Source organism: Chiloscyllium punctatum, unplaced genomic scaffold (assembly GCF_047496795.1).
Source record: "Chiloscyllium punctatum isolate Juve2018m unplaced genomic scaffold, sChiPun1.3 scaffold_981, whole genome shotgun sequence".
NCBI classification, from domain to species: domain Eukaryota; kingdom Metazoa; phylum Chordata; class Chondrichthyes; order Orectolobiformes; family Hemiscylliidae; genus Chiloscyllium; species Chiloscyllium punctatum.
In genome coordinates this window covers 23,337-47,196 of record NW_027310715.1, presented here as the reverse complement: position 1 = coordinate 47,196, position 23,860 = coordinate 23,337, and the positions used below count along the sequence as shown (strand labels likewise).

General features: G+C 47.5%; 1 protein-coding gene across 1 annotated transcript in view; it reads left to right on the top strand.

The window, feature by feature from the left end:
• Positions 1-4,471: 4,471 nt before the first annotated feature.
• LOC140474391 (probable voltage-dependent R-type calcium channel subunit alpha-1E) overlaps positions 4,472-23,860 on the top strand; it is a gene marked incomplete at its 3' end in the record, with an annotated part of 38,009 nt that continues 18,620 nt past the window's right edge. Inside the window, exons 1-3 of the mRNA XM_072567691.1 lie at positions 4,472-4,580; positions 6,779-6,883; positions 17,791-17,959. Coding sequence (XP_072423792.1) covers positions 4,518-4,580; positions 6,779-6,883; positions 17,791-17,959 — 337 coding nt within the window. The remainder of the gene's footprint in view (positions 4,581-6,778; positions 6,884-17,790; positions 17,960-23,860) is intronic.

Below are 23,860 nucleotides of genomic sequence, written 5' to 3'. Positions count from 1 at the left end.
CCCTCTCCCCTTAACCCTAAGCCCCCTCGTCTTTGACATTTCCATCCTGAGAAAAAGCTCTGACTATCCACCCTATCAATAATTTTGTATAATTGTGTCAGGTTACCCCTCCGACTGTAATGCTGTCGCGAAAACAATCCAAGTTTGTCCAACCTCTCCTTGTTGCTTAAATGCTCCAAACCAGGCAACATCCTGGTTAATCTCTTTGCAACCCTCTGCAAATCCTTATATCCTTCCTATAGTATGGCAACCAGAACTCCACACAAAACTCTAAAATGTGCCGAACGTTTTTTTTAACATCTGTAACATGGCTTGCCAGCTTTTTCACTCGATGCCCCACCTGCTGCAGACCACCATGGCATAGGCTTACTTTAACCCCCTTGTCCACTTGTGTTGTCACTTTAAGTGAGCTCCAGACTTGCAGCCCAAGGACCCTCTGTATGTCAATGCTCGTAAGGGTCCTGCTATTAACTGTATACTTCCTTCTTGCAATTGACCTCTTGAAATACAATTCACACTTGTCCAGATTAAACTCCGTCTGCCATTTCTTTGCCCAACTTTCGGACTGACCCAGACCCTGCTGTATTCTTTCATAACCTTCTTCACCATCCACAGCTCCACCAATTCTCATGCCATCTGCAAACATCAAAACACCTACATTTGTATCCAAGTTATTTACATAATTATGAAGAACCCCAGAGGTCCTAGCACTGATCTTTGGAAAACCACTGGTCACTGGTCACTCTTCATAACTACTCCCTATCTTCTAAGACCAAGCCTATTTTACATCCAACTTGCCAACTCACCAATCATCTCATGTGACTTAACCTTCTGGACCAGTCCACTGTGAGGGACCTTGTCAAATGCTTTTGTAAAGTTCTTGGAGACAGAATCCACTGCCCTACCCTTTTGGTGATCGGTGCACAAATGCTCTCAAGTATCTTTGTGTTGTAGCTGGTCTGCAATTTCTGTCCATTTCGAAATACTCTGTCCCCCGCCCCTTGACACCCCCTCCCAACTGAAAAAGCATTTTCCCAGGTTATATTCGATTGCCCACTTACTTAACCCCCCCAATATCCCTTTGCCCCACTCCTGACCCTCCACACCATTCACTCACTGGTGACCGTCCATCTCTTTATTAACTCCTGATCACCCCCTAACCTACTCCAGGCCCTCCACGCCCTTTCCCAGTCGTTCCTGAGCTTGCTCGCCCCTCCGCAGCGGCCGGACGCTCGGCCTGTTCCAGTTGAGCCCGTTGTCAGATGGGCTTCTGGCTCGGAACTATGTTCTCTTTAAGAATTGCTGCAAGCCAATCTCTTGTCGCTGTGACCGTCTTGGTCAATCTCCCCACTTGTGAGTGTGTGGAGAAGCTGCTTACCTTATAAGGGGTGACGATGGCCTAGCGGTATTATTGCTGGTCTGTTGATTGTGAAACCCAGGTCATGGGTTCAAATTCTGTCATGGGCAGGAGGTGGAATTTGAATGTAGTGATAAAAAACATGTGGCGTTTAAGTGTCTAATGATGGCCATGAAACTGGTGTCAATTGTTGGAAAACACCCATCTACTTCATTAATGTCCTTTAAGATGGGAAACTGCTGTCCTTGCCTGGCCTGGCCTACATGTGATTCCAGATCCAAACAAGGTGGTTGATTCTTAATTATCCTCTGGGCAGTTAGGAATGGGCAATAAATGCTGGCCTAGACAGATACACCCCCATCTTGTGGATGAATGCAAAAACAAAATCAGCAAAACCCGATAATGTATTGGACCATCAGCTGGGCCTCAGTGGGAGCAGCTCTGCCCTGGGAGTCACAATGTTGTTCCTTCACTTCCCACTCCAGAGACATGAGCACATCATCTAGACTGAGAGTGCAGTGCAGGGCTCAGGGAGTGCTGCACTGTCAACTGGTCTGTGCTCAGGTAATGCCGCAGTATCGGATGGCCAGTGCTGTGGGAGTGCGGCACTGTCGGTGGGTCAGTGCTGTGGGAGTGCGGCACTGTCGGTGGGTCAGTGCTGAGGGAGTGCCGCACTGTTGATGGGTCAGTGATGAGGGAGCACAGCACTGTTGGTGGGTCAGTGCTGTGGGAGTACCTCACTGTTTGTGGGTCAATGCTGAGGGAGTGCCGCACTGTTGGTGGGTCAGTGCTGAGGGAATGCCGCACTGTTGGTGGGTCAGTGCTGAGGGAGTGCCGCACTGTTGGTGGGTCAGTGATGAGAGAGTGCCTCACTGTTGGTGGGTCAGTGCTGAGGGAGTGCCACACTGTTGGTGGGTCAGTGCTGAGGGAGTGCCGCACTGTTGGTGGGTCAGTGCTGAGGGAGTGCCGCACTGTTGGTGGGTCAGTGATGAGAGAATGCCGCACTGTTGGTGGGTCAGTGCTGAGGGAGTGCCACACTGTTGGTGGGTCAGTACTGAGGGAGTGCCGCAATGTTGGTGGGTCAGTACTGAGGGAGTGCCACACTGTTGGTGGGCCAGTGCTGAGGGAGTGCCACACTGTTGGTGGGTCATTGCTGAGGGAGTGCCGCACTGTTGGTGGGTCAGTGATGAGAGAATGCCGCACTGTTGGTGGGTCAGTGATGAGGGAGTGCCGCACTGTTGGTGGGTCAGTACTGAGGGAGTGCCGCAATGTTGGTGGGTCAGTGCTGAGGGAGTGCCGCACTGTTGGTGGGTCAGTGATGAGAGAATGCCGCACTGTTGGTGGGTCAGTGATGAGGGAGTGCCACACTGTTGGTGGGTCAGTGATGAGAGAATGCTGCACTGTTGGCGGGTCAGTAGTGAGGGAGTGCCACACTGTTGGTGGGCCAGTGCTGAGGGAGTGCCACACTGTTGGTGGGCCAGTGCTGAGGGAGTGCCACACTGTTGGTGGGTCAGTGATGTTGGAGTGCCACACTGTTGGTGGGTCAGTACTGAGGGAGTGCCACACTGTTGGTGGGCCAGTGCTGAGGGAGTGCCACACTGTTGGTGGGTCATTGCTGAGGGAGTGCCGCACTGTTGGTGGGTCAGTGATGAGGGAGTGCCGCACTGTTGGTGGGTCAGTACTGAGGGAGTGCCGCAATGTTGGTGGGTCAGTGCTGAGGGAGTGCCGCACTGTTGGTGGGTCAGTGCTGAGGGAGTGCCACACTGTTGGTGGGTCAGTGCTGAGGGAGTGCCACACTGTTGGTGGGTCAGTGCTGAGGGAGTGCCACACTGTTGGTGGGTCAGTGATGAGGGAGTGCCGCACTGTTGGTGGGTCAGTGCTGTGGGAGTGCAGCACTGTTGGTGGGTCAGTGCTGAGGGAGTGCCGCACTGTTGGTGGGTCAGTGCTGAGGGAGTGCCGCACTGTTGGTGGGTCAGTGCTGAGGGAGTGCAGCACTGTTGGTGGGTCAGTGCTGAGGGAGTGCCACACTGTTGGTGGGTCAGTGCTGAGGGAGTGCTGCACTGTTGGTGGGTCAGTGATGAGGGAGTGCAGCACTGCTGGTGGGTCAGTGATGAGGGAGTGCAGCACTGTTGGTGGGTCAGTGCTGAGGGAGTGCCGCACTGTTGGTGGGTCAGTGCTGAGGGAGTGCTGCACTGTTGGTTGTTCAGTGCTGAGGGAGTGCCACACTGTTGGTGGTTCAGTGCTGAGGGAGTGCCACACTGTTTGTGGGTCAGTGCTGAGGGAGTCCCACACTGTTGTTGGGTCAGTGCTGAGGGAGTGCTGCACTGTTGGTGGGTCAGTGCTGAGGGAGTGCTGCACTGTTAGTGGGTCGGTGATGAGGGAGTCCCACACTGTTGGTGGGTCAGTGATGAGAGAATGCTGCACTGTTGGTGGGTCAGTGCTGAGGGAGTGCAGCACTGTTGGTGGGTCGGTGATGAGGGAGTGCCGCACTGTTGGTGGGTCAGTGCTGAGGGAGTGCTGCACTGTTGGTGGGTCAGTGCTGAGGGAGTGCTGCACTGTTGGTGGGTCAGTGCTGAGGGAGTGCTGCACTGTTGGTGGGTCAGTACTGAGGGAGTGCTGCACTGTTGGTGGGTCAGTACTGAGGGATTCCCGCACTGTTGGTGGGTCAGTGATGAGGGAGTGCCGCACTGTCAGAGGGTCAGTGATGAGGGAGTGCCGCACTGTCAGAGGGTCAGTGATGAGGGAGTGCTGCACTGTCGGAGGGTCAGTGATGAGAGAATGCTGCACTGTTGTAGAGACGTCTCTCAGATGAGATGTCAAACTGAGCGCCCCTCTATCCTCTCAGGGAAGCGATCCAGTGGCAAATTCCAATCACTGACATGTGCACGCTGCTCCATGTCTTTAATTCCCCAAACAGCAGGTTGCCCAGTTATTCTGATATTGCTGCTTTTGGGAATCATCCTTGTCGGGAAGTGTCCTAAACAGTTCCTCACCAGGCGATCGCGACCAGTCCTCCAAAGAAGTTCAATGTCTGTCAAACGATTCGGAACAAGCTGCGGTTGCGAGTGGCGCTTATGTGGATTCTGTCTTTCATTCCAATGCCCCTCGCAGGGATAGCCGAAGTGAGTTTGCCCCTCTGGTGCCCTTGCCCCCATCGATTATGTTCCAGCATAGTAGGATGTCAACACGGCAAGCCGAGGAATTCCGTGACCAGCGGCTAAAGGTAAGGAATCAGCTTGTATCCGAACTCGGGATCAGAGCAGATCAAGGTGCGTGTCTGGAAAAGGCTGTGTATTCCACAGGGCCAAGACAGGATTCTTGAATGTCCGTTGGGTCTGATAGATGCACCATTGCTGCCGCGAGGGCTGGCCGTATTGAAGATTAGACTGTGTTGCTGACTCTGCTGAGTCACCGAGGTGGGAAGGGGCTGGGGGGTGTGGAGCATTGGAGCAATCGGGTGGGGTGGGGAGGGGGGTGGGTTGGATTTAGAGTGAGTGGAGGGAAAAGAAATGACAGTTTGGGGGTGTGGAGGTGGTAAAGAGACACGGTGCCACTTCCAGTTCAGGTGAGGGATGGAGGGTAGGACCAGGAAGGGGAAGTGACGAGTCGGCGGGGGGTGCTTGGGGAGGTGTTTGAGGGGAGATGGGTGGTTGCGATGAGAAGAGAGAGAGGTCAGGGGACAGTGGGAAGGAAAAGCCATTATCTGTTCTCCCACCTCACTCTCCATAGCCCTAGTGTACATTCAGCTGCCTCTCTCCCCTTCCCCACTGTCCATTTTATTCATTCCCCCCCCAGAATCATTTAAAATGAAATACAGGGGGATGTATTTGCTGGCTTCATGCTCAGGCAAGTCGCAAGTCATGAGTCCACCAGCAAAAAAAGCACCTTTCATGAATTTGCTGCCCGACATTTCAAAAGCAAATCAAAATTGACCAACAATGCTCTGACGTGTATAAATGTGCAATTTGCTGAGTGTTAAAACAAAAATTCCTTAAAGTCAATAAATTGCTCAGAGAACCTTTTGATAATTACATCAACAAACCTTTCTATGTTAACTTGTCCTATATCTAGGGGACATAAATTTAAGGTGAAGGGTGGAAGGTATAGGGGAGATGTCAGGGGTGGGTTCTTTACCCAGAGAGTGGTGGGGGCATGGAATGCGCTGCCCGTGGGAGTGGTAGAGTCAGAGTCATTGGCGACCTTTAAGCGGCATTTGGATAGGTACATGGGTGGGTGCTTAATCTAGGATAGAAGTTCGGCACAACATCGTGGGCCGAAGGGCCTGTTCTGTGCTGTATTGTTCAATGTTCTATGTTCTATCTAGATTCAAGCACAGTGCAATTCACAGGTGATGATTGTCTGGTTAATTCACTACGTAAAACATTCATTTTTCATTTCTGGCACGATGGCTTTGTGTTTGGGTTCGGTTTCAGCCTCTGGCAACAGAAATGTGACCAAAAGACGGGAGAATAGGAAGTAAGGTTTGTGGTCAGGGAATCATGGCATTTGACAGCACAGAAGGTGGTCATTTGAACCACCATGCCTGCACCGGCTCCAGAAAGAGCTAGCCAGTGGTCCCATTCTCCAGTCCGATTTCCACAGCCTTCGAACTTCATGACCTTCAAATATATATCCAGCTTTCTTTTGGAATCCACCTCCACTACTCTCCCAGGCAGCACCTTCCAAAACTTTCCAACTGTCTAAGTAAACAAGTTTCTCCTCATCTCACTCCTAGCTGTCTTGCTGACAATCTTGAAATCGTGTGAGCCCATATTAGTGATAGACCAATGAATGGAAACAGAATATCAATAAAAATTGTCTATAGTTTTGAACACCTCAATAAAATCACCAATTCACCTTCTCTGGGCGGCACAGTGGCTCAGTGGTCAGCACTACTGCCTCACAGCGCCAGGGACCCAGGCTCGATTCCAGCCTCGGGCAACTGTCCGTGTGGAGTTTGTACATTCTCCCCGTGTCTGCGTGGGTTTCCTCCGGGTGCTCCGGTTTCCTCCCACGTTCCAAAAAATATGCCGGTCAGGTGAATTGGCCATGCTAAATTCCCATAGTGTTAGGTGCATTAGTCAGGGGGAAATGGGTCTGTGTGGGTTACTCTTCAGAGGGTCGGTGTGGACTTGTTGGGCCGAAGGGCCTGTTTCCACACTGTAGGGAATCTCATCTAATCTAGAGGAGAATAAGTCTAATCTTTCCTTGTATCTAAAATCCCTCATTCCTGGTATCATTCCTTAAATCTCCTTTGAAGTCTCTACAGGATTTTAACATCCTTCCTTGAACAAGGTGCTCAGAAGTGAACCCAATACTTCAATTGTGGCCAGACTACTGATTTGGAAAGGTACATTTCGATTGTTAGTGGAGTATATTGCACTAATCTGGGCTGTGCATCTTTAATTTGTGACGTACTAGGAGCTAGAAAAAGGCAGACTGCGGTATCCCCACAACAGCCATTACCTCCCCATCGAAAACCAAGGACGAGCTGTGTCAATGCCACGACTGGAGCTGGAGTCTGAGGTAACTCCTCTTTCCTGTCTTTGTCTAAACTAATGTCTCTGCTTCTTTCTCCGGTTCACACAGTGACGTAAAGGTATGTCTCCTGTTCTCGATCCCCCTGCTAGTAAATTCCTGATTTCCTTCATCATTTCCTTTCCATAACCTGAGCAAACCCTCTACTTTTTGTCATTTACATAAATGATTTGGATGCGAGCATAACAGGTACAGTTAGTAAATTTGCAGATGACACCAAAATTGGAGGTGTAGTGGACAGCGAAGAGGGTTAACCTCAGATTACAACAGGATCTGGACCAGTTGGGCCAATGGGCTGAGAAGTGGCAGATGGAGTTTAATTCAGATAAATGCGAGGTGCTGCATTTTGGGAAAGCAAATCTTAGCAGGACTTATACACTTAATGGTAAGGTCCTTGGGAGTGTTGCTGAACAAAGAGACCTTGGAGTGCAAGTTCATAGCTCCTTGAAAGTGGAGTCGCAGGTAGATAGGATAGTGAAGAAGGCGTTTGTTATGCTTTCCTTTATTGGTCAGAGTACTGAGTACAGGAGTTGGGAGATCATGTTGCAGCTGTACAGGACATTGGTTAGGCCACTGTTGGAATATTGTGTGCAATTCTGGTCTCCTTCCTATTGGAAAGATTTTGTGAAACTTGAAAGGATTCAGAAAATAGTTGGAAGGCTGTTCCCAGGGTTGGAGGATTTGAGCTATAGGGAGAGGTTGAATGGGCTGGGGCTGTTTTCCCTGGAGTGTCAGAGGCTGAGGGGTGAACTTATAGAGGTTTATAAAATCATGACGTGCATGGATAGGATAAATAGACAAAGTCTTTTCCCTGAGGTCAGGGAGTCCAGAACTAGAGGGCATAGGTTTAAGGTGAGAGGGGAAAGATATAAAAGAGACCTAAGGGGCAACTTTTTCACACAGAGGGTGGTACGTGTATGGAATGAGCTGCCAGAGGAAGTGGTGGAGGCTGGTACAATTGCAACATTTAAGAGGCATTTGGATGGGTATATGAATAGGAAGGATTTGGAGGGATATGGGCCGGGTACTGGCAGGTGGGACTAGATTGGGTTGGGATATCTGGTCGGCATGGACGGGTTGGACCGAAGGGTCTGTTTCCATGCGGTACATCCCTATGACTCTGTGACTCTGCCAGCTCGACATCAGAACTACACATCATTTTAAAAAGAAAACACCTTCATGGTCTTATTGGCAATTCCAGCATTGCTGAATCTTTCTTTGTAACCTTTTTCTCAATCCTATTTCACCCATTGTTACAGCCACTGAGAGAGAGAAAGATAGACAAGGCCCCTTCATTTCCCAAGCCTTCTGTCCATAAGCAGGTCAAATTTAACTTTAAGAAACTCTTTTTCCCCCAAACCCTGTTGCCGTTTGTGTGAAGTCAGTCGTTAAAGTGGGGCTCAGCAAGTCCTCTGTGAAAATGTTGTCCAAGAGTTATTTATTCTTGCATTCAGTCCTGGAGTGGTGTAAAATAGGCTCAGTAATTCATGAGTGTTAGCATTCAGGGTCCAGTAAAGGGGTTAGAGGGGTGCAAGAGCAGGAGCAGAGTGAGGGGTCAAGTGCAGAGCCAGGCTGGAGGGGTAGCTGGGGGGGGGAGGGCGCAGGAGGCCTCCTGCAATCATAAGTCAAAATCTACATGAGTACAGCAGGCTGAGAGTTGACAGCAGTTTTGGACATGCTTTTCAGACAAACACAAAAACCTCAGATTTTGGGGAAACGTATACTTCATACTTTTCATTTGGTTTATGCAAATCCGAGTGTCGGGCTGGAGTTTTATTTTCTCTTGCTGCTGTTGTGGCGTTGATGTTTCAGACGGACTATTTCATAAGGTCAGGATTTAAACTCTTCAAATAGCAGAGGGGCTTCGATCACGTAATGCTGCCCAGTGAGCAATGATTTAATGTGAGGCTAGGGACTTTGGTAGGAAAAGCAATAGAGTAACACTGCAGAAATCTACAGAACAGGGGGATCTGGGAGATCTAATATATGAATCCCCAAAAAGCTCACAACAGGTTCAATGAGTCATAGAGAAGGCAAAAATGGAATGTTGGCCTTTATTCCAAAGGGAATGGGTCATCAAAATAGGGATGTCTTGCTCTTGTGCAAGGCACTGGTCAGAACTCGGCTGGAATGCTATGAGTAGTTTCTCCTGGGCAGGCAAAGTGGTGAAGAGGGATTACCAAGTAAATTACTTCCAGGAAATGGCCATTTACTGTCGGGAAACCTTCAACATTGTGTAAAGCAAAAACCTGACTTGTGTCCAGCTCTGGTCACCTCACTACCAAAAGGACGTTGTTGCTTTCGAGAGGATACAGAAAAGATTTACCAGGACGTTGCCTGATATGGGGGATTTTTAGCTCGGAAGAAAGGTTGGCTCGACTGGGGTTTGTTTTCACTGGAACATAGGAGGTTATGGGATGACCTCATAGGAGTTTATAAGATTGTGAATGGTATAGATAGAGTGGAAAGTACGAGGCTTATTCACAGGGTGGAGGGGTCAATTACTGGGAGGCACAGGTTCAAGGTGCGGTGGGGAGGGTTTAGAAAATACCCTGGCATTCATTGTCAGTTAAGGTTCATTGGACTGATCCCAGATGTGGAGGGACTGTCTTATGGGGAGATGTTGAGTAGGTCGGGGCAGTACTCATTTAAATTTAAATGAATGACAGGCAAATTAATGGGGTGGCACAGTGGCTCAGTGGTTAGCACTGCTCCCTGACAACACTAGGATCCCAGGTTCGATTCCAGCCTCGGGCGACAGTGTGGAGTTTGCACATTCTCCCCACGTCTGTGTGGGTTTCCTCCCACAGTCCTAAGATGTGCAGGTCAGGGTGAATTGGCCACGCTAAATTGCCCATAGTGTTAGGTGCATTAGTCAGAGGGAAATGGGTTACTCTTCGGAGGGTCGGTGTGGACTAGTTGGGCCGAAGGGCCTGTTTCCACACTGTAGATAATCAAACCTTATTGAAACATACAAGAATCTGCAGAGACATGACAGAGCAGATGCAAAGAAGTTACTTCCCGTTGTGGGAGAGTTCAGGACCAGAGAAGTCACATATTTAAGACAGAGATGAGGGGGAATTTCTTCTCCCAGACAGTAGTGACTGCAGAGCGCTGTTGAGATTGGGTCAGAAAGTATTTTCAAGGTTGCGATAGATATTTCTATCAATAAGAGAATCTGGAAAGCAGAATTGAGGATTTTCAGAGCAGACATGATCTCATTGAATGGCAGAACAGACTTGTTGGGCTGATTGGCCGACTTCTGGTCCAAACGTAATGGTTAATGGAGAAGTTTCTACCTTTCTGGTTAATACCCACTGAACACCTTAAGAGAAAGTTAATTACTTTTAATCACTTTGATATGTTGCTTTTGTTAATGTTGCAGTCTCTGAGACTAACGATCTGTGCTTTCTTTGTCTTGCTGGTGTACCAACAATTGCAAACTTCCACCAGGCTGATCCGACTAGCCGTGTCCTTTTGTCACTTCATTGCCGAGGCTTCCAGAATGTAGTTAGCCAGTAAGTCATAGACATGGAGTCATACAGCACGGAAACACACCCTCTGATCCAATGCACCCATGCCAACCAGGCTTTCCAAACTAAACTAGTATCATTTGTCTGCATTCGGCCCCCATCCCTCTAAATTTTTCCTGTTCACGTACCTGTCGAAATATCTTTTAAATGGTGTAACTGCATCTACCACACCCTCTGGAAGCTTGCTGTACATAGGTGCCACGCTTGGTGAGAAAATGTTGCCCCTTTTAAATCTTACCCATCTCACATTTAAACCGATGTCCTCTCATTTTGGACACCCCTTAATGTGGAGAAAAGGCCTTTGCTATTCACCTTATCTATGCCCCTCATGATTTTATAAACCACTATGAGGTCACCTCTGGAAGAACATTCTTAAGGGCCAGACGTCATTGTGCACATTGGCACTGATGACATTGGTAGAAATAGGGATGAGGTCCTGCAGAGTGATTATAGTGAGCTCAGAAAATCCTTTAAAATCCAGGACCTCGACGGTGGTAATCTGTGGATTACTTCCAGTGCCACATGCTAGTGAGGGTAAGAGTAGGAGGGTATGGCAGATAAATGTGTGGCTAAAGAACTGGTGCAGGATGCAGGGATTCAGGTTTTAAGAACATTGGGATCTTTTCTGGGGCAGTGGTGACCTGTTCAAGAGGGTTGGGTTGCACCTGAACTGGAGGGGGACCAATATCTTGGTGGCCAAGTTTACTACAGAGGGGTTAAAGTAGATTGACAGGGAAGTGAGATTCTTAACAGTCGGGAGATAAGTGTGAGGCTAGAAGGAAATAGAGTATCAGAAATTAAAGAGACAGGGCAGCTGGAACACTGAGCGAGGGATGCCTTTTGGATTAAATTGCATCTATTTCAATGCAAGAGGGCTGACAGGTATGTTGGATGAACTCAGGGCGTGGATAGGTACGTGGGACTGGGATATTACAGCTATTACAGAAACTTGGCTAAGAGAGGGACAGGATTGGCAGCTTGATGTGCCAGGGTGCAGGTACTTTTAGGTGGGACAGAGGTGCTGGAAAGAGGGGAGGGGGAGTTGTATTTTTGATTAAGACGAATATCACAGCAAGTAGTCAGAGATGAAATAACTGAAGGATCGTTCAGTGAGGCTTTGAGGGTGGAGCTAAGAAATTAGAAGGGGATAGCGACATTATTGGGGTTATACTATAGGCCCCCAAATAGAGTCAATGGGAATTAGAGAAACAAATATAGAGGGAGATTGGGAGCAGGAGCGTTGTCATAGTGGGGCATTTTAATTTTCCAAACAAAGACTGGGACTGCCAGAGCATTAAAGGCTTAGATGGGGTGGAATTTGTTTTGTGCATTAGGAATGTTTCCTCAAGCAGTGTATAGAGGGCCCTACTTGGGAAGGAGCAAAACTCGACCTCCTCTTGGGAAATAGGGCAGGGCAGGTAACTGAGGTGACAGTGAGGGAGCACTTTGGGACCACGTTTTAAAATAGTGATGGAGTGGGACAAAACTGGTCCAAAGGTTTAAGTTCTAAATTGGGGCAAGGAGAGTGGGGCTTGCAGGGGTTAATTGGAGTAGTTTGTTTGCAGGCAAAGGGACCTCTGGCCAGTGGGAGGCCTTTAGAAGTGAGATAGCAAGAGTTCAAGGTCTGTAATCTCGTGTGAGGGTGAAGGGCAAGATTGGCAGGAATAGGGAACACTGGATGGCAAGAAATATTGAGACTTTGACCTGAAAAAAGGAGGAATAACTAAAGAGAGAGAATAGAACCACTCAAGGTCCATAGTGGACATTTATGTGTGGAACCGCAGGAGGTGATGAGGCCCTCAATGAATATTTCTCCCCTGTGATTATCATGGAGAAAGACATGAAGTCTTGGAGAAGTTAGTAGTCATATCTTGGGGAACAGTCCATATCACAGTAGAGGAGGTGTTGGATGTATTAAAATATATGAAGGTGGATAAATCTCCTGGTGCTGACTAGATATATCCAAGAACCCTGCGAGAGAAGAAATAGTGGGAGCCCTGGCTAATACTTTTGCATCATCGTAAGCCACGGTTGAGGTCCCAGAAGACGAGAGGGTAGTGAATGTTGTCCCGTTATTCAAGAAGGGCTGCAAAGAAAACCTGGGAACTAAGTTATTTGAGTAGATTCTGAGGGATAATATATACATGCATTTGGAAAGACTGGGTTTGATTAGGAGTACAGCTTTGTGAGTGGGAGATCATGCCTCACAAATTTGTTAGAGTTCTTTGATAAAGTGACCAGGAAGGTTGATGAGGGCAGGGCAGAGATGTAATCATTTGGATTTTCGTAAGGCCTTTGATAAGGTTCCACATGGTAGGTTGCTCTGGAAGATTAGAGCTGAACAATGTGTTGCTGGAAAAGCGCAGCAGGTCAGGCAGCATCCGAGGAACAGGAGAATCGATGTTTCGGGCATAAGCCCTTCTTAAAGAAACATTTTCCAGCTCAGATCTCCAGCATCTGCAGTCCTCACTTTCTCCTGCTCTGGAAGATTAGGTCGCATGGAATCCAGGGGGGAGCTGGGTAATTGGTTACAAAATTGGCTTGATGGTAGGAAGCAGGGGGCAACAGTGGAAGGGTGCTTGTCAGACTGGAGGCCTGTGACTTGTGGAGTGCCTCACGGTCAGTGCTGGATCCATTGCTGTTTGTTATCTATATCAATGATTTGGATGAGAATGTACAAGGCATGATTAGTAAGTTTGTTGAAGACACTAAAATAGGTGGTATCGTGGACAGAGGAAATTGCATTAGGACTTTGATCAGCTGGGGGAGTGGGCCGAGAAGTTTAATGGAGTTTAATATAAATAAGTGTGAGGTCTTGCATTTTGGAAAGTCAAATCAAGTTAGGAGTTTCATGGTGAATGGTGGGGCCTTAACGAGTGTAGTTAAGAACATTGGGATGTTGGAGTTCAGGTGCATGATTCTCTGAAAGTGGGGTCACAGATAGACAGTGCAGTGAAGAAGGTTTTTGGCACACTGGCCTTCATCAGGCAGGGCATTGAGTATAGAAGTTGGGAAGTTATGTTGCAGTTATGCAGGATGTTGGTGAGGCTGCACTTCGAGTATTGTGTTCAGTTTTGGTCACCTTGCTATAGAAAGGATGATATTAAACTGGAAAGAGTGCTGAAGAAAATTAAAAGTCACGAGTTCAAGGTGAGAGGGGAAACGTTTAAGGGAGATATGCGTGGAAATTTCTTCACGCAGAGGGTGGTGGCTGCCTGGAACGCATTGCCAGAAGAGGTGGGCACAACAGCGTCATTTAAGATGTATCTAGACAGATACATGAATGGGCAGGGAGCAGAGGGATACAGATCCTTAGAAAAAAGGCAACAGGTTTAGGTAGAGAATCTAGATTGGCACAGGCTTAGAGGGCCGAAGGGCCTGTTCCTGTGCTGTAATGTTCTTTATTCTACAAGGATGTTGCCAGAACTCAAGGGTCTGAGTTTTATAGACAGATTGGACAAGCCACAACATTTTTCTTTAGAATGTAGGAGACTGAGGAGGATCTTATAGAGGTGTATAACATCATGAGAGACATGGATAGGGTAAATACACTCAGTCTTTTTCCCAGGGTTGGGGAATTGAGAGCTGAAGTGCATCAGTTTAAGGTTAGAGGGAAAGAGGAAAAGCGAACCTGAGGGCCAACATTTTTACACAGAGGGTGGTACAGATATGGAATGAGCTGCCAGTGGAAGTGGTTGACGCAGGTACATTAACAACATTTAAACATTTAAAAACATCCTAAAACAATGTCTGATGTCCTGTACTCTGTATCCCCATTTATAATACACAAACCTTCAATGACCCTGCCTCAGGAAAGCACCCAACATAACCGAAGACCCCTCCTACCCTAGTTACACTGTCTTCCACACTCTCCCATCATATAGAAGATACAAAAATTTGAAAACACATACCAACAGATTCAAGAACAGCTTCTTCCCCACTGTTATCAGACTTCTGAATGCACCTCTTATTTATTAGAGTTGACTTTTGTCTGCACCTTCTCTGTAGTAGTAACACTAAACTCTGCATTTGGTTCTGTTATCCTGGTGTGCCTATGTCAGACATCATTTTGCCTGGATACTCAGGACCTTGCAGGAAGTTACCAAATTGGGGGCAAGCAAATTACATAAATATTAGGCAGGAGCTGAGGAGCTGTAATTGGGCAAGTCCACGTTTGTTATGTGGGAGCTGTTTAAAGACCTACTGATCAGGGTTCAGGACCAGTATGTTGTAGTAAGGAGGAAGGACTAGGATGACAACCCTTGCATAACGAGGGAGGTTGTGACTTTAGTCAAAAGGTAAAAAGAAGCAGATATAAGGTTAAGGAAGCTAAAATCGGACAGGGCCACTGAGGAGTATAAATGAAAGGAGGAAAGCACTCAAACAGGAAATTCAGAGAGCAAGAAGGGGCTATGAATTGACCTGGGCAAGAAGGGTTAAAGAAAATCCCAAGGTATTCTATACATACAGTAAAAGCAAAAGGCTAATGAGGGAGAAGGGAGAACCACTCAAGGATAAAGGAGGGAACTTGTGTTTGGAGGCAGACGATATGGGAGACAGGGTCCTAAATGAGTACTTTGCCTCGGTATTCCCCCACGAGAAGGGTATGGAACGTGCAGAGCATGCTAATACGCGAGGGCATTTTGAGATCAAGAAAGAAGTTCAGGAAGGGAAATAGGGATAATTCAGGGAATGGTAGACCGGTGAGTTTCACATCAGTGGTTGGGGAGCTATTGTAGAGAGTTCTCGGTGTTTACGTGCATTTGGAAAGTCATGGCCTAATTAGGGATGGTCAGCATGGCTTTGTGCAGGGCAGGTCATGTCCGAGTAACCTGATTAAGTTTTTCGAGGAGATGACAAAGGTGATCGATGAGGGTAGAGCAGTGGATGTTGTCCACATGGGTTTTTAGTAAGGTCCCTCAGAGGAGGCTCACCTAGAAGATTAAGATGCATGGGATCAACATATAATTGGCCACGTGGATTCAGAATTGACTTGCCCATAGAAGGCAAAGGGCAGAGTTGGAAAGTTATTTTTCTGGCTGGAGGTCCATGACTAGTGGAATTCTGCAGGGATCCATCCTGGGGCCACTGCTGTTTGTGACATATGTGAGTGACTTGGATGAAAATGTGGCTGGGTGGCTGAGTAAGTTTGCAGATGATACAAAGATTGGCCGAGTTGTGGGCGGAGAAATGGTGGATGGAATTTCATCTGAGTAAGTGTGAGGTCCTGCACTTTGGAAGATCAAATCCTAAGGAAAAGTATACAGATAATGGCAGAACCCTAAACAAATACACAACTCCCTGAAAATGGCCAAGCAAGTCAATAAGATGGTAAAGTAACCAGATGGCCTGCTTGCCTTTATTGGACAGGGAATAGAGTCCAAGAGTCAGGACTTGCAGTTTTTAAGACTTTGATTAGGCCACACTTCAAGTATTGTGTTCAATTCTGGTCACCACATTACAGGAAGGATGTGAAGGCTTTAGAGAGGATGCAAAAGAGGTTTATCAGGATGCTGCCTGGATTAGAGGGTATGAGCTATAAGGAGACGCTAGAAAAATTTGGGTTGTTTTCTCTGGAGCAGGGGAGGCTGAGGGGAAACTTGACAGAAGTCTATAAATTTATGAACAAAAACAGAAGTCGCGAGAGAAGCTCAGCAGGTCTGGCAGAATCTGTGAAGAGGAATCAGAGTTATTATGACCCTTCCTCAGAATTGATGTCGCGAACAAAATGGTGGTTTATATTGCAGAAAATAGGGGGAGGGTAAGGAGTAAGGTGGGGCTCAGAGCCCAAAGAGAGAGAAGAACAGTTGGACAGACAAAGGAGTTGATAACGATCTGACTAGTTAATGGAGACTGTTAGTGTCGAACAAAAGGTCGTGTCTAATGGCAAACTATGTGATAAAATTAGGAGATACGTAGATAAATTGACGGTCAGAATCTTCTTCCCAGCGTTGAAATGTCTAATGCTAGGGGGCAGGCATTTAAGGTGAAGGGGCAGTTAAAAGCAGATGTAAGGGGCAATTTTTTTTATACAGAGTCTTGAACACTCCAGATTAGTGTGGTGCTGGAAAAGCACAGCAGGTCAGGCAGCATCCGAGGAGCAGGAAAATCAATGTTTCAGGCAAAAGCCCTCCATCAGGAATAGAGGCAGGGTGCCTGCAGGATAGAGATAAATGAGAGGGGGGGTGGGAGTGGGGAGAAAGTAGCATAGAGTATAATAGGTGAATGGGGGTGGGGATGGAGGTGATAGGTCAGAGAGGAGGGTGAGGGAAAGTAGCAAAGATTACAGTAGGTGAATGGGGGTGGGGATGAAGGTGATAGGTCAGAGAGGAGGGTGGAGTGGGTAAGTGGAAAGGAAGATAGGCAGGTAGGACAGGTCATGAGGACGGTGCTGAGCTGGAAGGTTGGAGCTGGGGTGAGGTGGGGGAAGGGGAAATGAGGAAACTGGTGAAATCCACATTGATGCCCTAAGGTTGAAGTGTTCCGAGGCGGAAGATAAGGCGTTTTCTTCCTCCAGGCGTCGGGTGGTGAGGGAACGGCGGTGGAGCAGGCCCTGGAACTCTGCCAGGGGAGGTAGTGGAGGCAGCTACAATTGGGGGGATTAAGGGGTTTTTAGATAAGCACATGCAAGGAATGGAGAGATGTGGACCAAGGGCAGGCAGAAGGGAGTTGACGTCCTGTTCAGTACAACACCGTTGGCTGAAGGGCCCATTCCTGTGCTGTGCATATGTTCTATAGCAGGCAAACAGTACTTTTCACTGTATCTCGGTCCATGTGACAATAATAAATCAAATCAAAATAATGACTTTCTCCGCTGGCAATTGCATTGGATCTCTTTCTGTCTTTCTCTCTTCACTAACATTGTTCGTCCACTTAACTATCTCCTCTGGGTTCAGAAACTGATCCCGAATTAGAGGGGGGGGGGGTGCTGAGGATTGGTTTCAGTTTTGTATCTGATGGGATGATAGGACTGGTCTCACTTTGTGGCAGGCTGTTTGAGTATAGGTATCGATCCAATGGTGGCTATAAGCGTTGGAAATGCTTCAAAATTGATTTTAAAAGACCAAAGCAGAGGATCCCCTCTTATATCCTGGAAGAGGGAAACACCGGGGGCAGGAACAAAGGGATTGAGTGAGAGTAGGCGATAAAATAGCAGCACACAGGTAGGATGTCGGGAAAGTGGGCAGTGCTAATCCTCACTACATACAAGGACAGAGAGAGCCCAGTCAAAACCTAAAGGTACTTCACGGCCAAATAATAATAACGTCTTTGTTATTAAAACACTTTGTGTTAGTATGTGTGTAATTTCAGTGCTGCTGATCCTTCTTCTCTGATGTGTGTTGTTCCTGTGTGACCCGGAAGTCGACAGAAGACATCAGTCCAATGAAACGCTCGTTCTCCACGTTTGCTGGCCACCACTCGAGTGGGACCTGGCTCAATGAGTACTCACTGGAGAGAACCAGCCCAGAGGACCAGTACCAGAAACAGGGCCGCAGACCACTGAGGTCATCTGGCAGGTCTTCAGCTGCAGGTACGCTCAGGCACGACTGAGGACGGCAAGGGTCTTGCGCCTGTGAATGCCGGATTTAAAAAGGTTACTGCTTTGGCCTGGGTTGGCAGAGGAGTCATTGGGTTAAAGTTCCTTGCTCGTGTTTTAGCTGGGGGGGGGTAGCACCTGCAGCTGGATGCGGCTCGTGCAAATGGTTATTGAGGTAAAAGGGTGTCACTTTGGTGAAATAATTCAAGGTCCCTTGATCATGGGAAAGGGGTGAACAATGGCCGTGTGGTTTATGAGGATGAGTCATGAGCCAAGTGTTTAAAAAGTGTGGCGCTGGAAAAGAACAGCCTGTCAGGAAGCATCGAGGAGCAGGAGAGTCGATGTTTTGAGCATAAGCCCTTCATCAGGAATGAGGTTGCTCATGAAGGGCTTACGCCTGAAACATCGACTCTCCTGCTCCTCGGATGCTTCCTGACCGGTTGTGCTTTTCCAGCACCACACGTTTTGACTCTGACCTCCAGCATCTGCAGTCCTCACTTTCTCTCATGAACCAAGTGCTAGAAGGTAAAGTTCACCATAATAAGCAGGACATAACTAATTTTCTATATTCTTACATGGGATGTGGGCATCACAGGCCAGGACAGCAATACTGGACTTTTTTTTGTTTTTCTCATTGTTTTTCCTACGAACATGTACTGAAGAATCTGTACCTAAGATGGTGCCAAAAGTGGGGACTTGTAAACTTTCCACTGTATTCATTTGAGTACAGGTGACAATGAAGCTAATTCAGTTCAATTCGTTTGTTGTCCATCGCTAACTGCTTTGCTCGACCATTTTCAGAATCGATCATATTGCTGCGGGTCTGGAGTCACATGGAAACCAGAGCAGTAGGGCCAGCTGGTTTTGTTGCCCGCAAGGGCATTAGCAAGCCAAATGGGTATTTATGCCCAATCAACGATCATTTAATGGTTGCTATTACCGAGACTTGCTTCCAATTCCGCCAATATTCATTGAATTTAAACCCAGGTGCCGTGGAGGGATTTGAACCCCTATTCCCAGAACATTGTTCCCTGGATGACCTATTCCACCTCAGAAAGTCCCAGATGGCCTCCCTCTTCCATGATCACAACTTCCCTTCCCACGTGGTTGACGATGCCGTCCAGCGCATCTCCTCCACTTCACACACCACCACCCTTGAACCCCACCCCTCCCAACGCAACAAGGACAGAAGCCCCCTGGAAACACTCTCGCCTGTGGATTACTGGTCCACTACACCACCAACTCCCACTGATTGATGACAGGAATTACAGTTGAGAAATGGGGGGGTGTCCACAAGTGAGAAATGGGAGGTGTCTACAGGTGAGAAACGAGAGGTGTCTACAGGTGAGAAATGGGGGGTGTCTACAGGTGAGAAACGGGAGGTGTCTACAGGTGAGAAACGGGAGGTGTCTACAGGTGAGAAATGGGAGGTGTCTACAGGTGAGAAATGGGAGGTGTCTACAGGTGAGAAACGAGAGGTGTCTACAGGTGAGAAATGGGGGGTGTCTACAGGTGAGAAACGGGAGGTGTCTACAGGTGAGAAATGGGAGGTGTCTACAGGTGAGAAACGAGAGGTGTCTACAGGTGAGAAATGGGAGGTGTCTACAAGTGAGAAACGGGAGGTGTCTACAGGTGAGAAACGGGAGGTGTCGAAAGAAGAATTTAATACCTGTAATTAATACTTGTACACATACTCTTAAAGGGCAAGAACTCTATTTGTGTCATTAAACAATATAGGGACATGTGAAATGGCACGAAATTATAACTAGAGGTTTATATGAAGATATAAAGCAGTAAAGATTCCCCCAAACTGGTAGAGATACAAAGATAAGTAGCAGCACAACATTGAGAAGAGGATATAAAAGAGAACTTGCAAGGAATACCAAAGTTTTGCAGGCAAATGCAAATAAAATGACTGAACATATCTCCTGAACAGAGAGAGTTAGAGTGGATTTACAAAGATGAAGGGCTCCTGCCCGAAACATCGATTTTCCTGCTCCTCGGATGCTGCCTGACCTGCTGTGCTTTTCCAGCACCACACCAATCTTGACTCTGATCCCCAGCATCTGCAGTCCTCACTTTCACCCTGGATTTACAAAGGCTAAGACATCTTTGATCAAGATGGTAACTTTCTTTAAAGACCTCCCTAATGTGAGAGATAAGGGAATGTCGATGGATATTGTTCAATGAGAGTACCCTGAGCTGCTACCACCAGTACCTGGTTTGGGACTTGCACCATCTAGGATCGTACAACCCTACAACGGAGAGTGAGGTTACCTGAGAAGATCATCGGGGTCTCTCTTTCCTCCATTACAGATATTTACACTACATGCTGCAACTGAAAGGCTAAGGGCATTGTGGAAGACCCCCACACACCCCTCACTCAAACTCCCTCCTGCCTTCAGGCAGAAGATATTAGAACATACGGTTTCTCATGGCCAGAGTTTCTTTCCCCAAGCCATCAGGCTCCTGAACACTGTATGATCGGACTCTTTCCCATCAGAAATTCTTTGCACAACTTTGATTTGCTGTGAGAAGAATGTCTATTATTTATCATTCTTTTATTACACTGCAACTTTCATGTTTTGCACTTCCTATGCACTTTATGCCATGTATGATTGTGTAGTTTGTGCTGTCCGTGTAGCACCCTCGGTCCTGGAGGAACACTGTCTCGTTTTTATTGTATGAGTCGTATACGGCAGAAATGACAAATACAAAGCTACTCTACTCTATGTGATCTTTCCGAAGAACGTTCCATACAAGAGACTTTTCATCAACATGGAAGCCGTATGGAATTTGGGTGAGGAATTGGATTGGAAGTAGGAGACGGAGAGTAGGGATAATGTTTGGTGATAGAAGGAGACAGAAGGGGTTCATACCAAGGCATCAGCTTTATCATTCTCTTCCACACTTTCCCTCAAGGGGAAGATGAGCACATTCCTCCTCTGGGGGTTCCAATGCGTATTGAGACCAACCAGTGCCCAGAGGTCATGCTGCAAACAGGCTAGGATACTGCAGACGATGGAGCTTTGGCTGAGTTGCTGTCTCGGGATTTCCAGCCCCCCTTTGTTGTCTTCTCTGCCTTTGCTTTCTGCATTTTTGTTTGGATGCTTATGCTGTAAACAGTGATCCTGAGCCAGCCCCCCTTCCCGGGATTGGCAACTGATATAAAAAAACCCAAAGTGAAATGTTCAGAATGCGCTCACCACGCTTCCTTTAACCATTCTGCGAGTGCGCCTCAGACCCGCGCACTCCATGCTTTGGTGAGTGGTGACCAAGCTAATCTCCATTATGCCTGCCTAAGTTTGGGTGTGCGTGTTTGGCAGGCAAGACTCGGCTGAGTGCCCAGCCTTTTGTCCTGCCGCCCGATCTTCGAAAGATTAGTGACAGGGAATTGGACAGAGAGTCACCCCCCAGGTCCTATCCGAGCGTATATCATGGACTGGGAGCTCACCCAGTTTGGTCCGAAGAAAGATTGATCCGAGTCATTCCGAAACAGGGAGAATTTAGGAACTGTGGACAGACAGAGAGATTTGAGGCCTCCAAGTTCAGAAAGCATGAAAAGCTCACAAGACAGCTCCAAACCAATTGATGAAGTTGAAAGGAAAGTTGGTGTGGATCTCAAGGTGGCTGTAATCAAAAAGTGTCTGTTTCCAACGCAGAAAGCTCGGGTTTGACTCCACCTGGAAATCTGGGTAACAGTTCTGACCTCTGCACCTCAGGAGAGAGATACTGGAGGTATGGGGTACAGCACACGTTCACCAGAAGGATCCCGAGTTTAACTAAGGCAGTTCATCAACCTGCCTTGCCTTCGGATGATTGCATGGTGATCTAACTGAAATGTGGAGATAACAGAGGTATCGTGGAGGGGAGTTACTAGGGAAGGTGGGTGGGTATGCAGAACAGGGGGATCCCATACTGAAGGTCTGTCAGGAGTGGACTCAGAAAAGGCTGCTTCCCAATAAGATTGTAGGAATCAGAAACTATGTCCCATCCCCACACCCCCCATCTCTATTCCACTGAGCACAACACCCCTCCCCAGAAAACACATTGTGGGGGTTGTTCCGTCAGAAAAATGTCAGATTAAGAAAGTTAGTTTTTGACTGGGGAAGGTCATCGTGTTATATGGAACAGTGGCATCTGCCTGACAATGTGGAAAGTTGCCCAGGCAAGTCTTGATGTAAAATAGTGCAGCTCCAACAGCACACAAGACGCTCAACATACAGAGTCGTAGAGATGTACAGCACAGGAAACAGACCCTTCAGCCCAACTCGTCCAGATGTACTAGGAGAAAGTGAGGATTGCAGATCCTAGGGATCAGAGTCAAAAAGTGTGCTGCCGGAAAAACACAGCCAGTCAGGCAGCTTCCGAGGAGCGGGAGAGTCGTTGGTTCCAGCATAAGCTCTTTATCAGGATATCCTAAACTAATCTAGTCTCAAATCACACAACACCAGGTTATAGTCCAACAGGTTTAATTGGAAGCACACTAGCTTTCGGAGCGATGCTCCTTCATCAGGTGATTGTGGAGGGTTCGATCATAACACAGAATTTATAGCAAAGATTTATAGTGTGATGTAACTGAAATTATACATTGAAAAATTGATTGTCTGTTAAGCCTTTCATCTGTTAGAATACAGTGATAGTTTCACTTCTTTCATGTGTAAATCACAAAACCCTTTTTTTAAAGTTTCATTCTCGGGTTAGCTGTTAACAATAGTGATAGCTAGACAATATGTTGAAGGTGTTGGCCCCCTGTGTTCTCTGTCTATGCCATGATGTTTAGATTGATTCCAATCTAAAAAGTGAGATCACAGAGTTTTACATAAATTCATGCAGTTTTTGAGCTCAGAGTTCTACATGAATGCATGCAGTTTTTGAGCAAAGTACAATGTAACTCTGCAAGTACAAATTCACCCCACAAGATATATGTGTGCATGTGGGTCTTTGTCTGTGTGTGTGTGTGTGTGTGTGTGTGTGTGTCTGGGGTGGGGGTTGTGAGTGTGAGAAAGTGTGTGTGTGTGTGTGTGTAGTGAGTGCAGAGTGTCTTAAGTCTGTGAGGGGGTGCATGTGTGAGTGTGGGAGTGTGTGTGTCTATAAGGGTGTGTGTGAGTGTCTGTGTCCGTGTGTATGTGAGAGTGTGTGTGTGTAGGAATATCTGTGTGTGTGTGTGTGTGTGTGTGTGTGTGTGTGTGTGTGTGTGTGTGTGTGTGTGTGTGTGTGTGTGTGTGTGTGTAGTGCAATGGTGATCACCTGTAATGTGACATGAACCCAAGGTCCCAGTTGAGACCCTCCCTATGGGTACCAAACTTAGCTATCACCCTCTGCTCGGCCACTTTTCGCTGCTGCCTGTCCCGAAGTCCGCCTTGGAGGATGGTCACCCGAAGGTCCAAGGCTGAATGTCCTGGACCACTGAAGTGTTCCCCAACTGGGAGGGAACCCTCCTGTCTGTTGATTGTTGTGCGGTACCCATTCATCTGTTGTCGTAGCCTTTGCTCGGTTTCCTCAATGTACCATGTCTCCGGGCATCCTTGCCTTCAACGTATAAGATAGACAATGTTGGCTGAGTCACATGAGTACCTGCCATGTACAAGATGGGAGGTGTTCCCACGCGTAATGGTGTTATCTATGTCCACAATCTGACACGTTTTTCAGCGTCCACCGTGACAGGGTTGTATGGAGTTGTCCTGAGAGCCGGGCAGTTTGCTACGAACAATGATCTGTTTGAGGTTTGGCGGTTGTTTAAAGGCAAGTAGTGGAGGTGTGGGGAAGGTCTTGGTGAGTGCTCATCCTCACTGATAATGTGTTGCAGATCACGAAGAACATGGCGTAATTTTTCAGCCCCTGGGAAGTACTGAACAACGAAGGGTACCCTGTCGGTTGCAGCCCGTGTCTGTC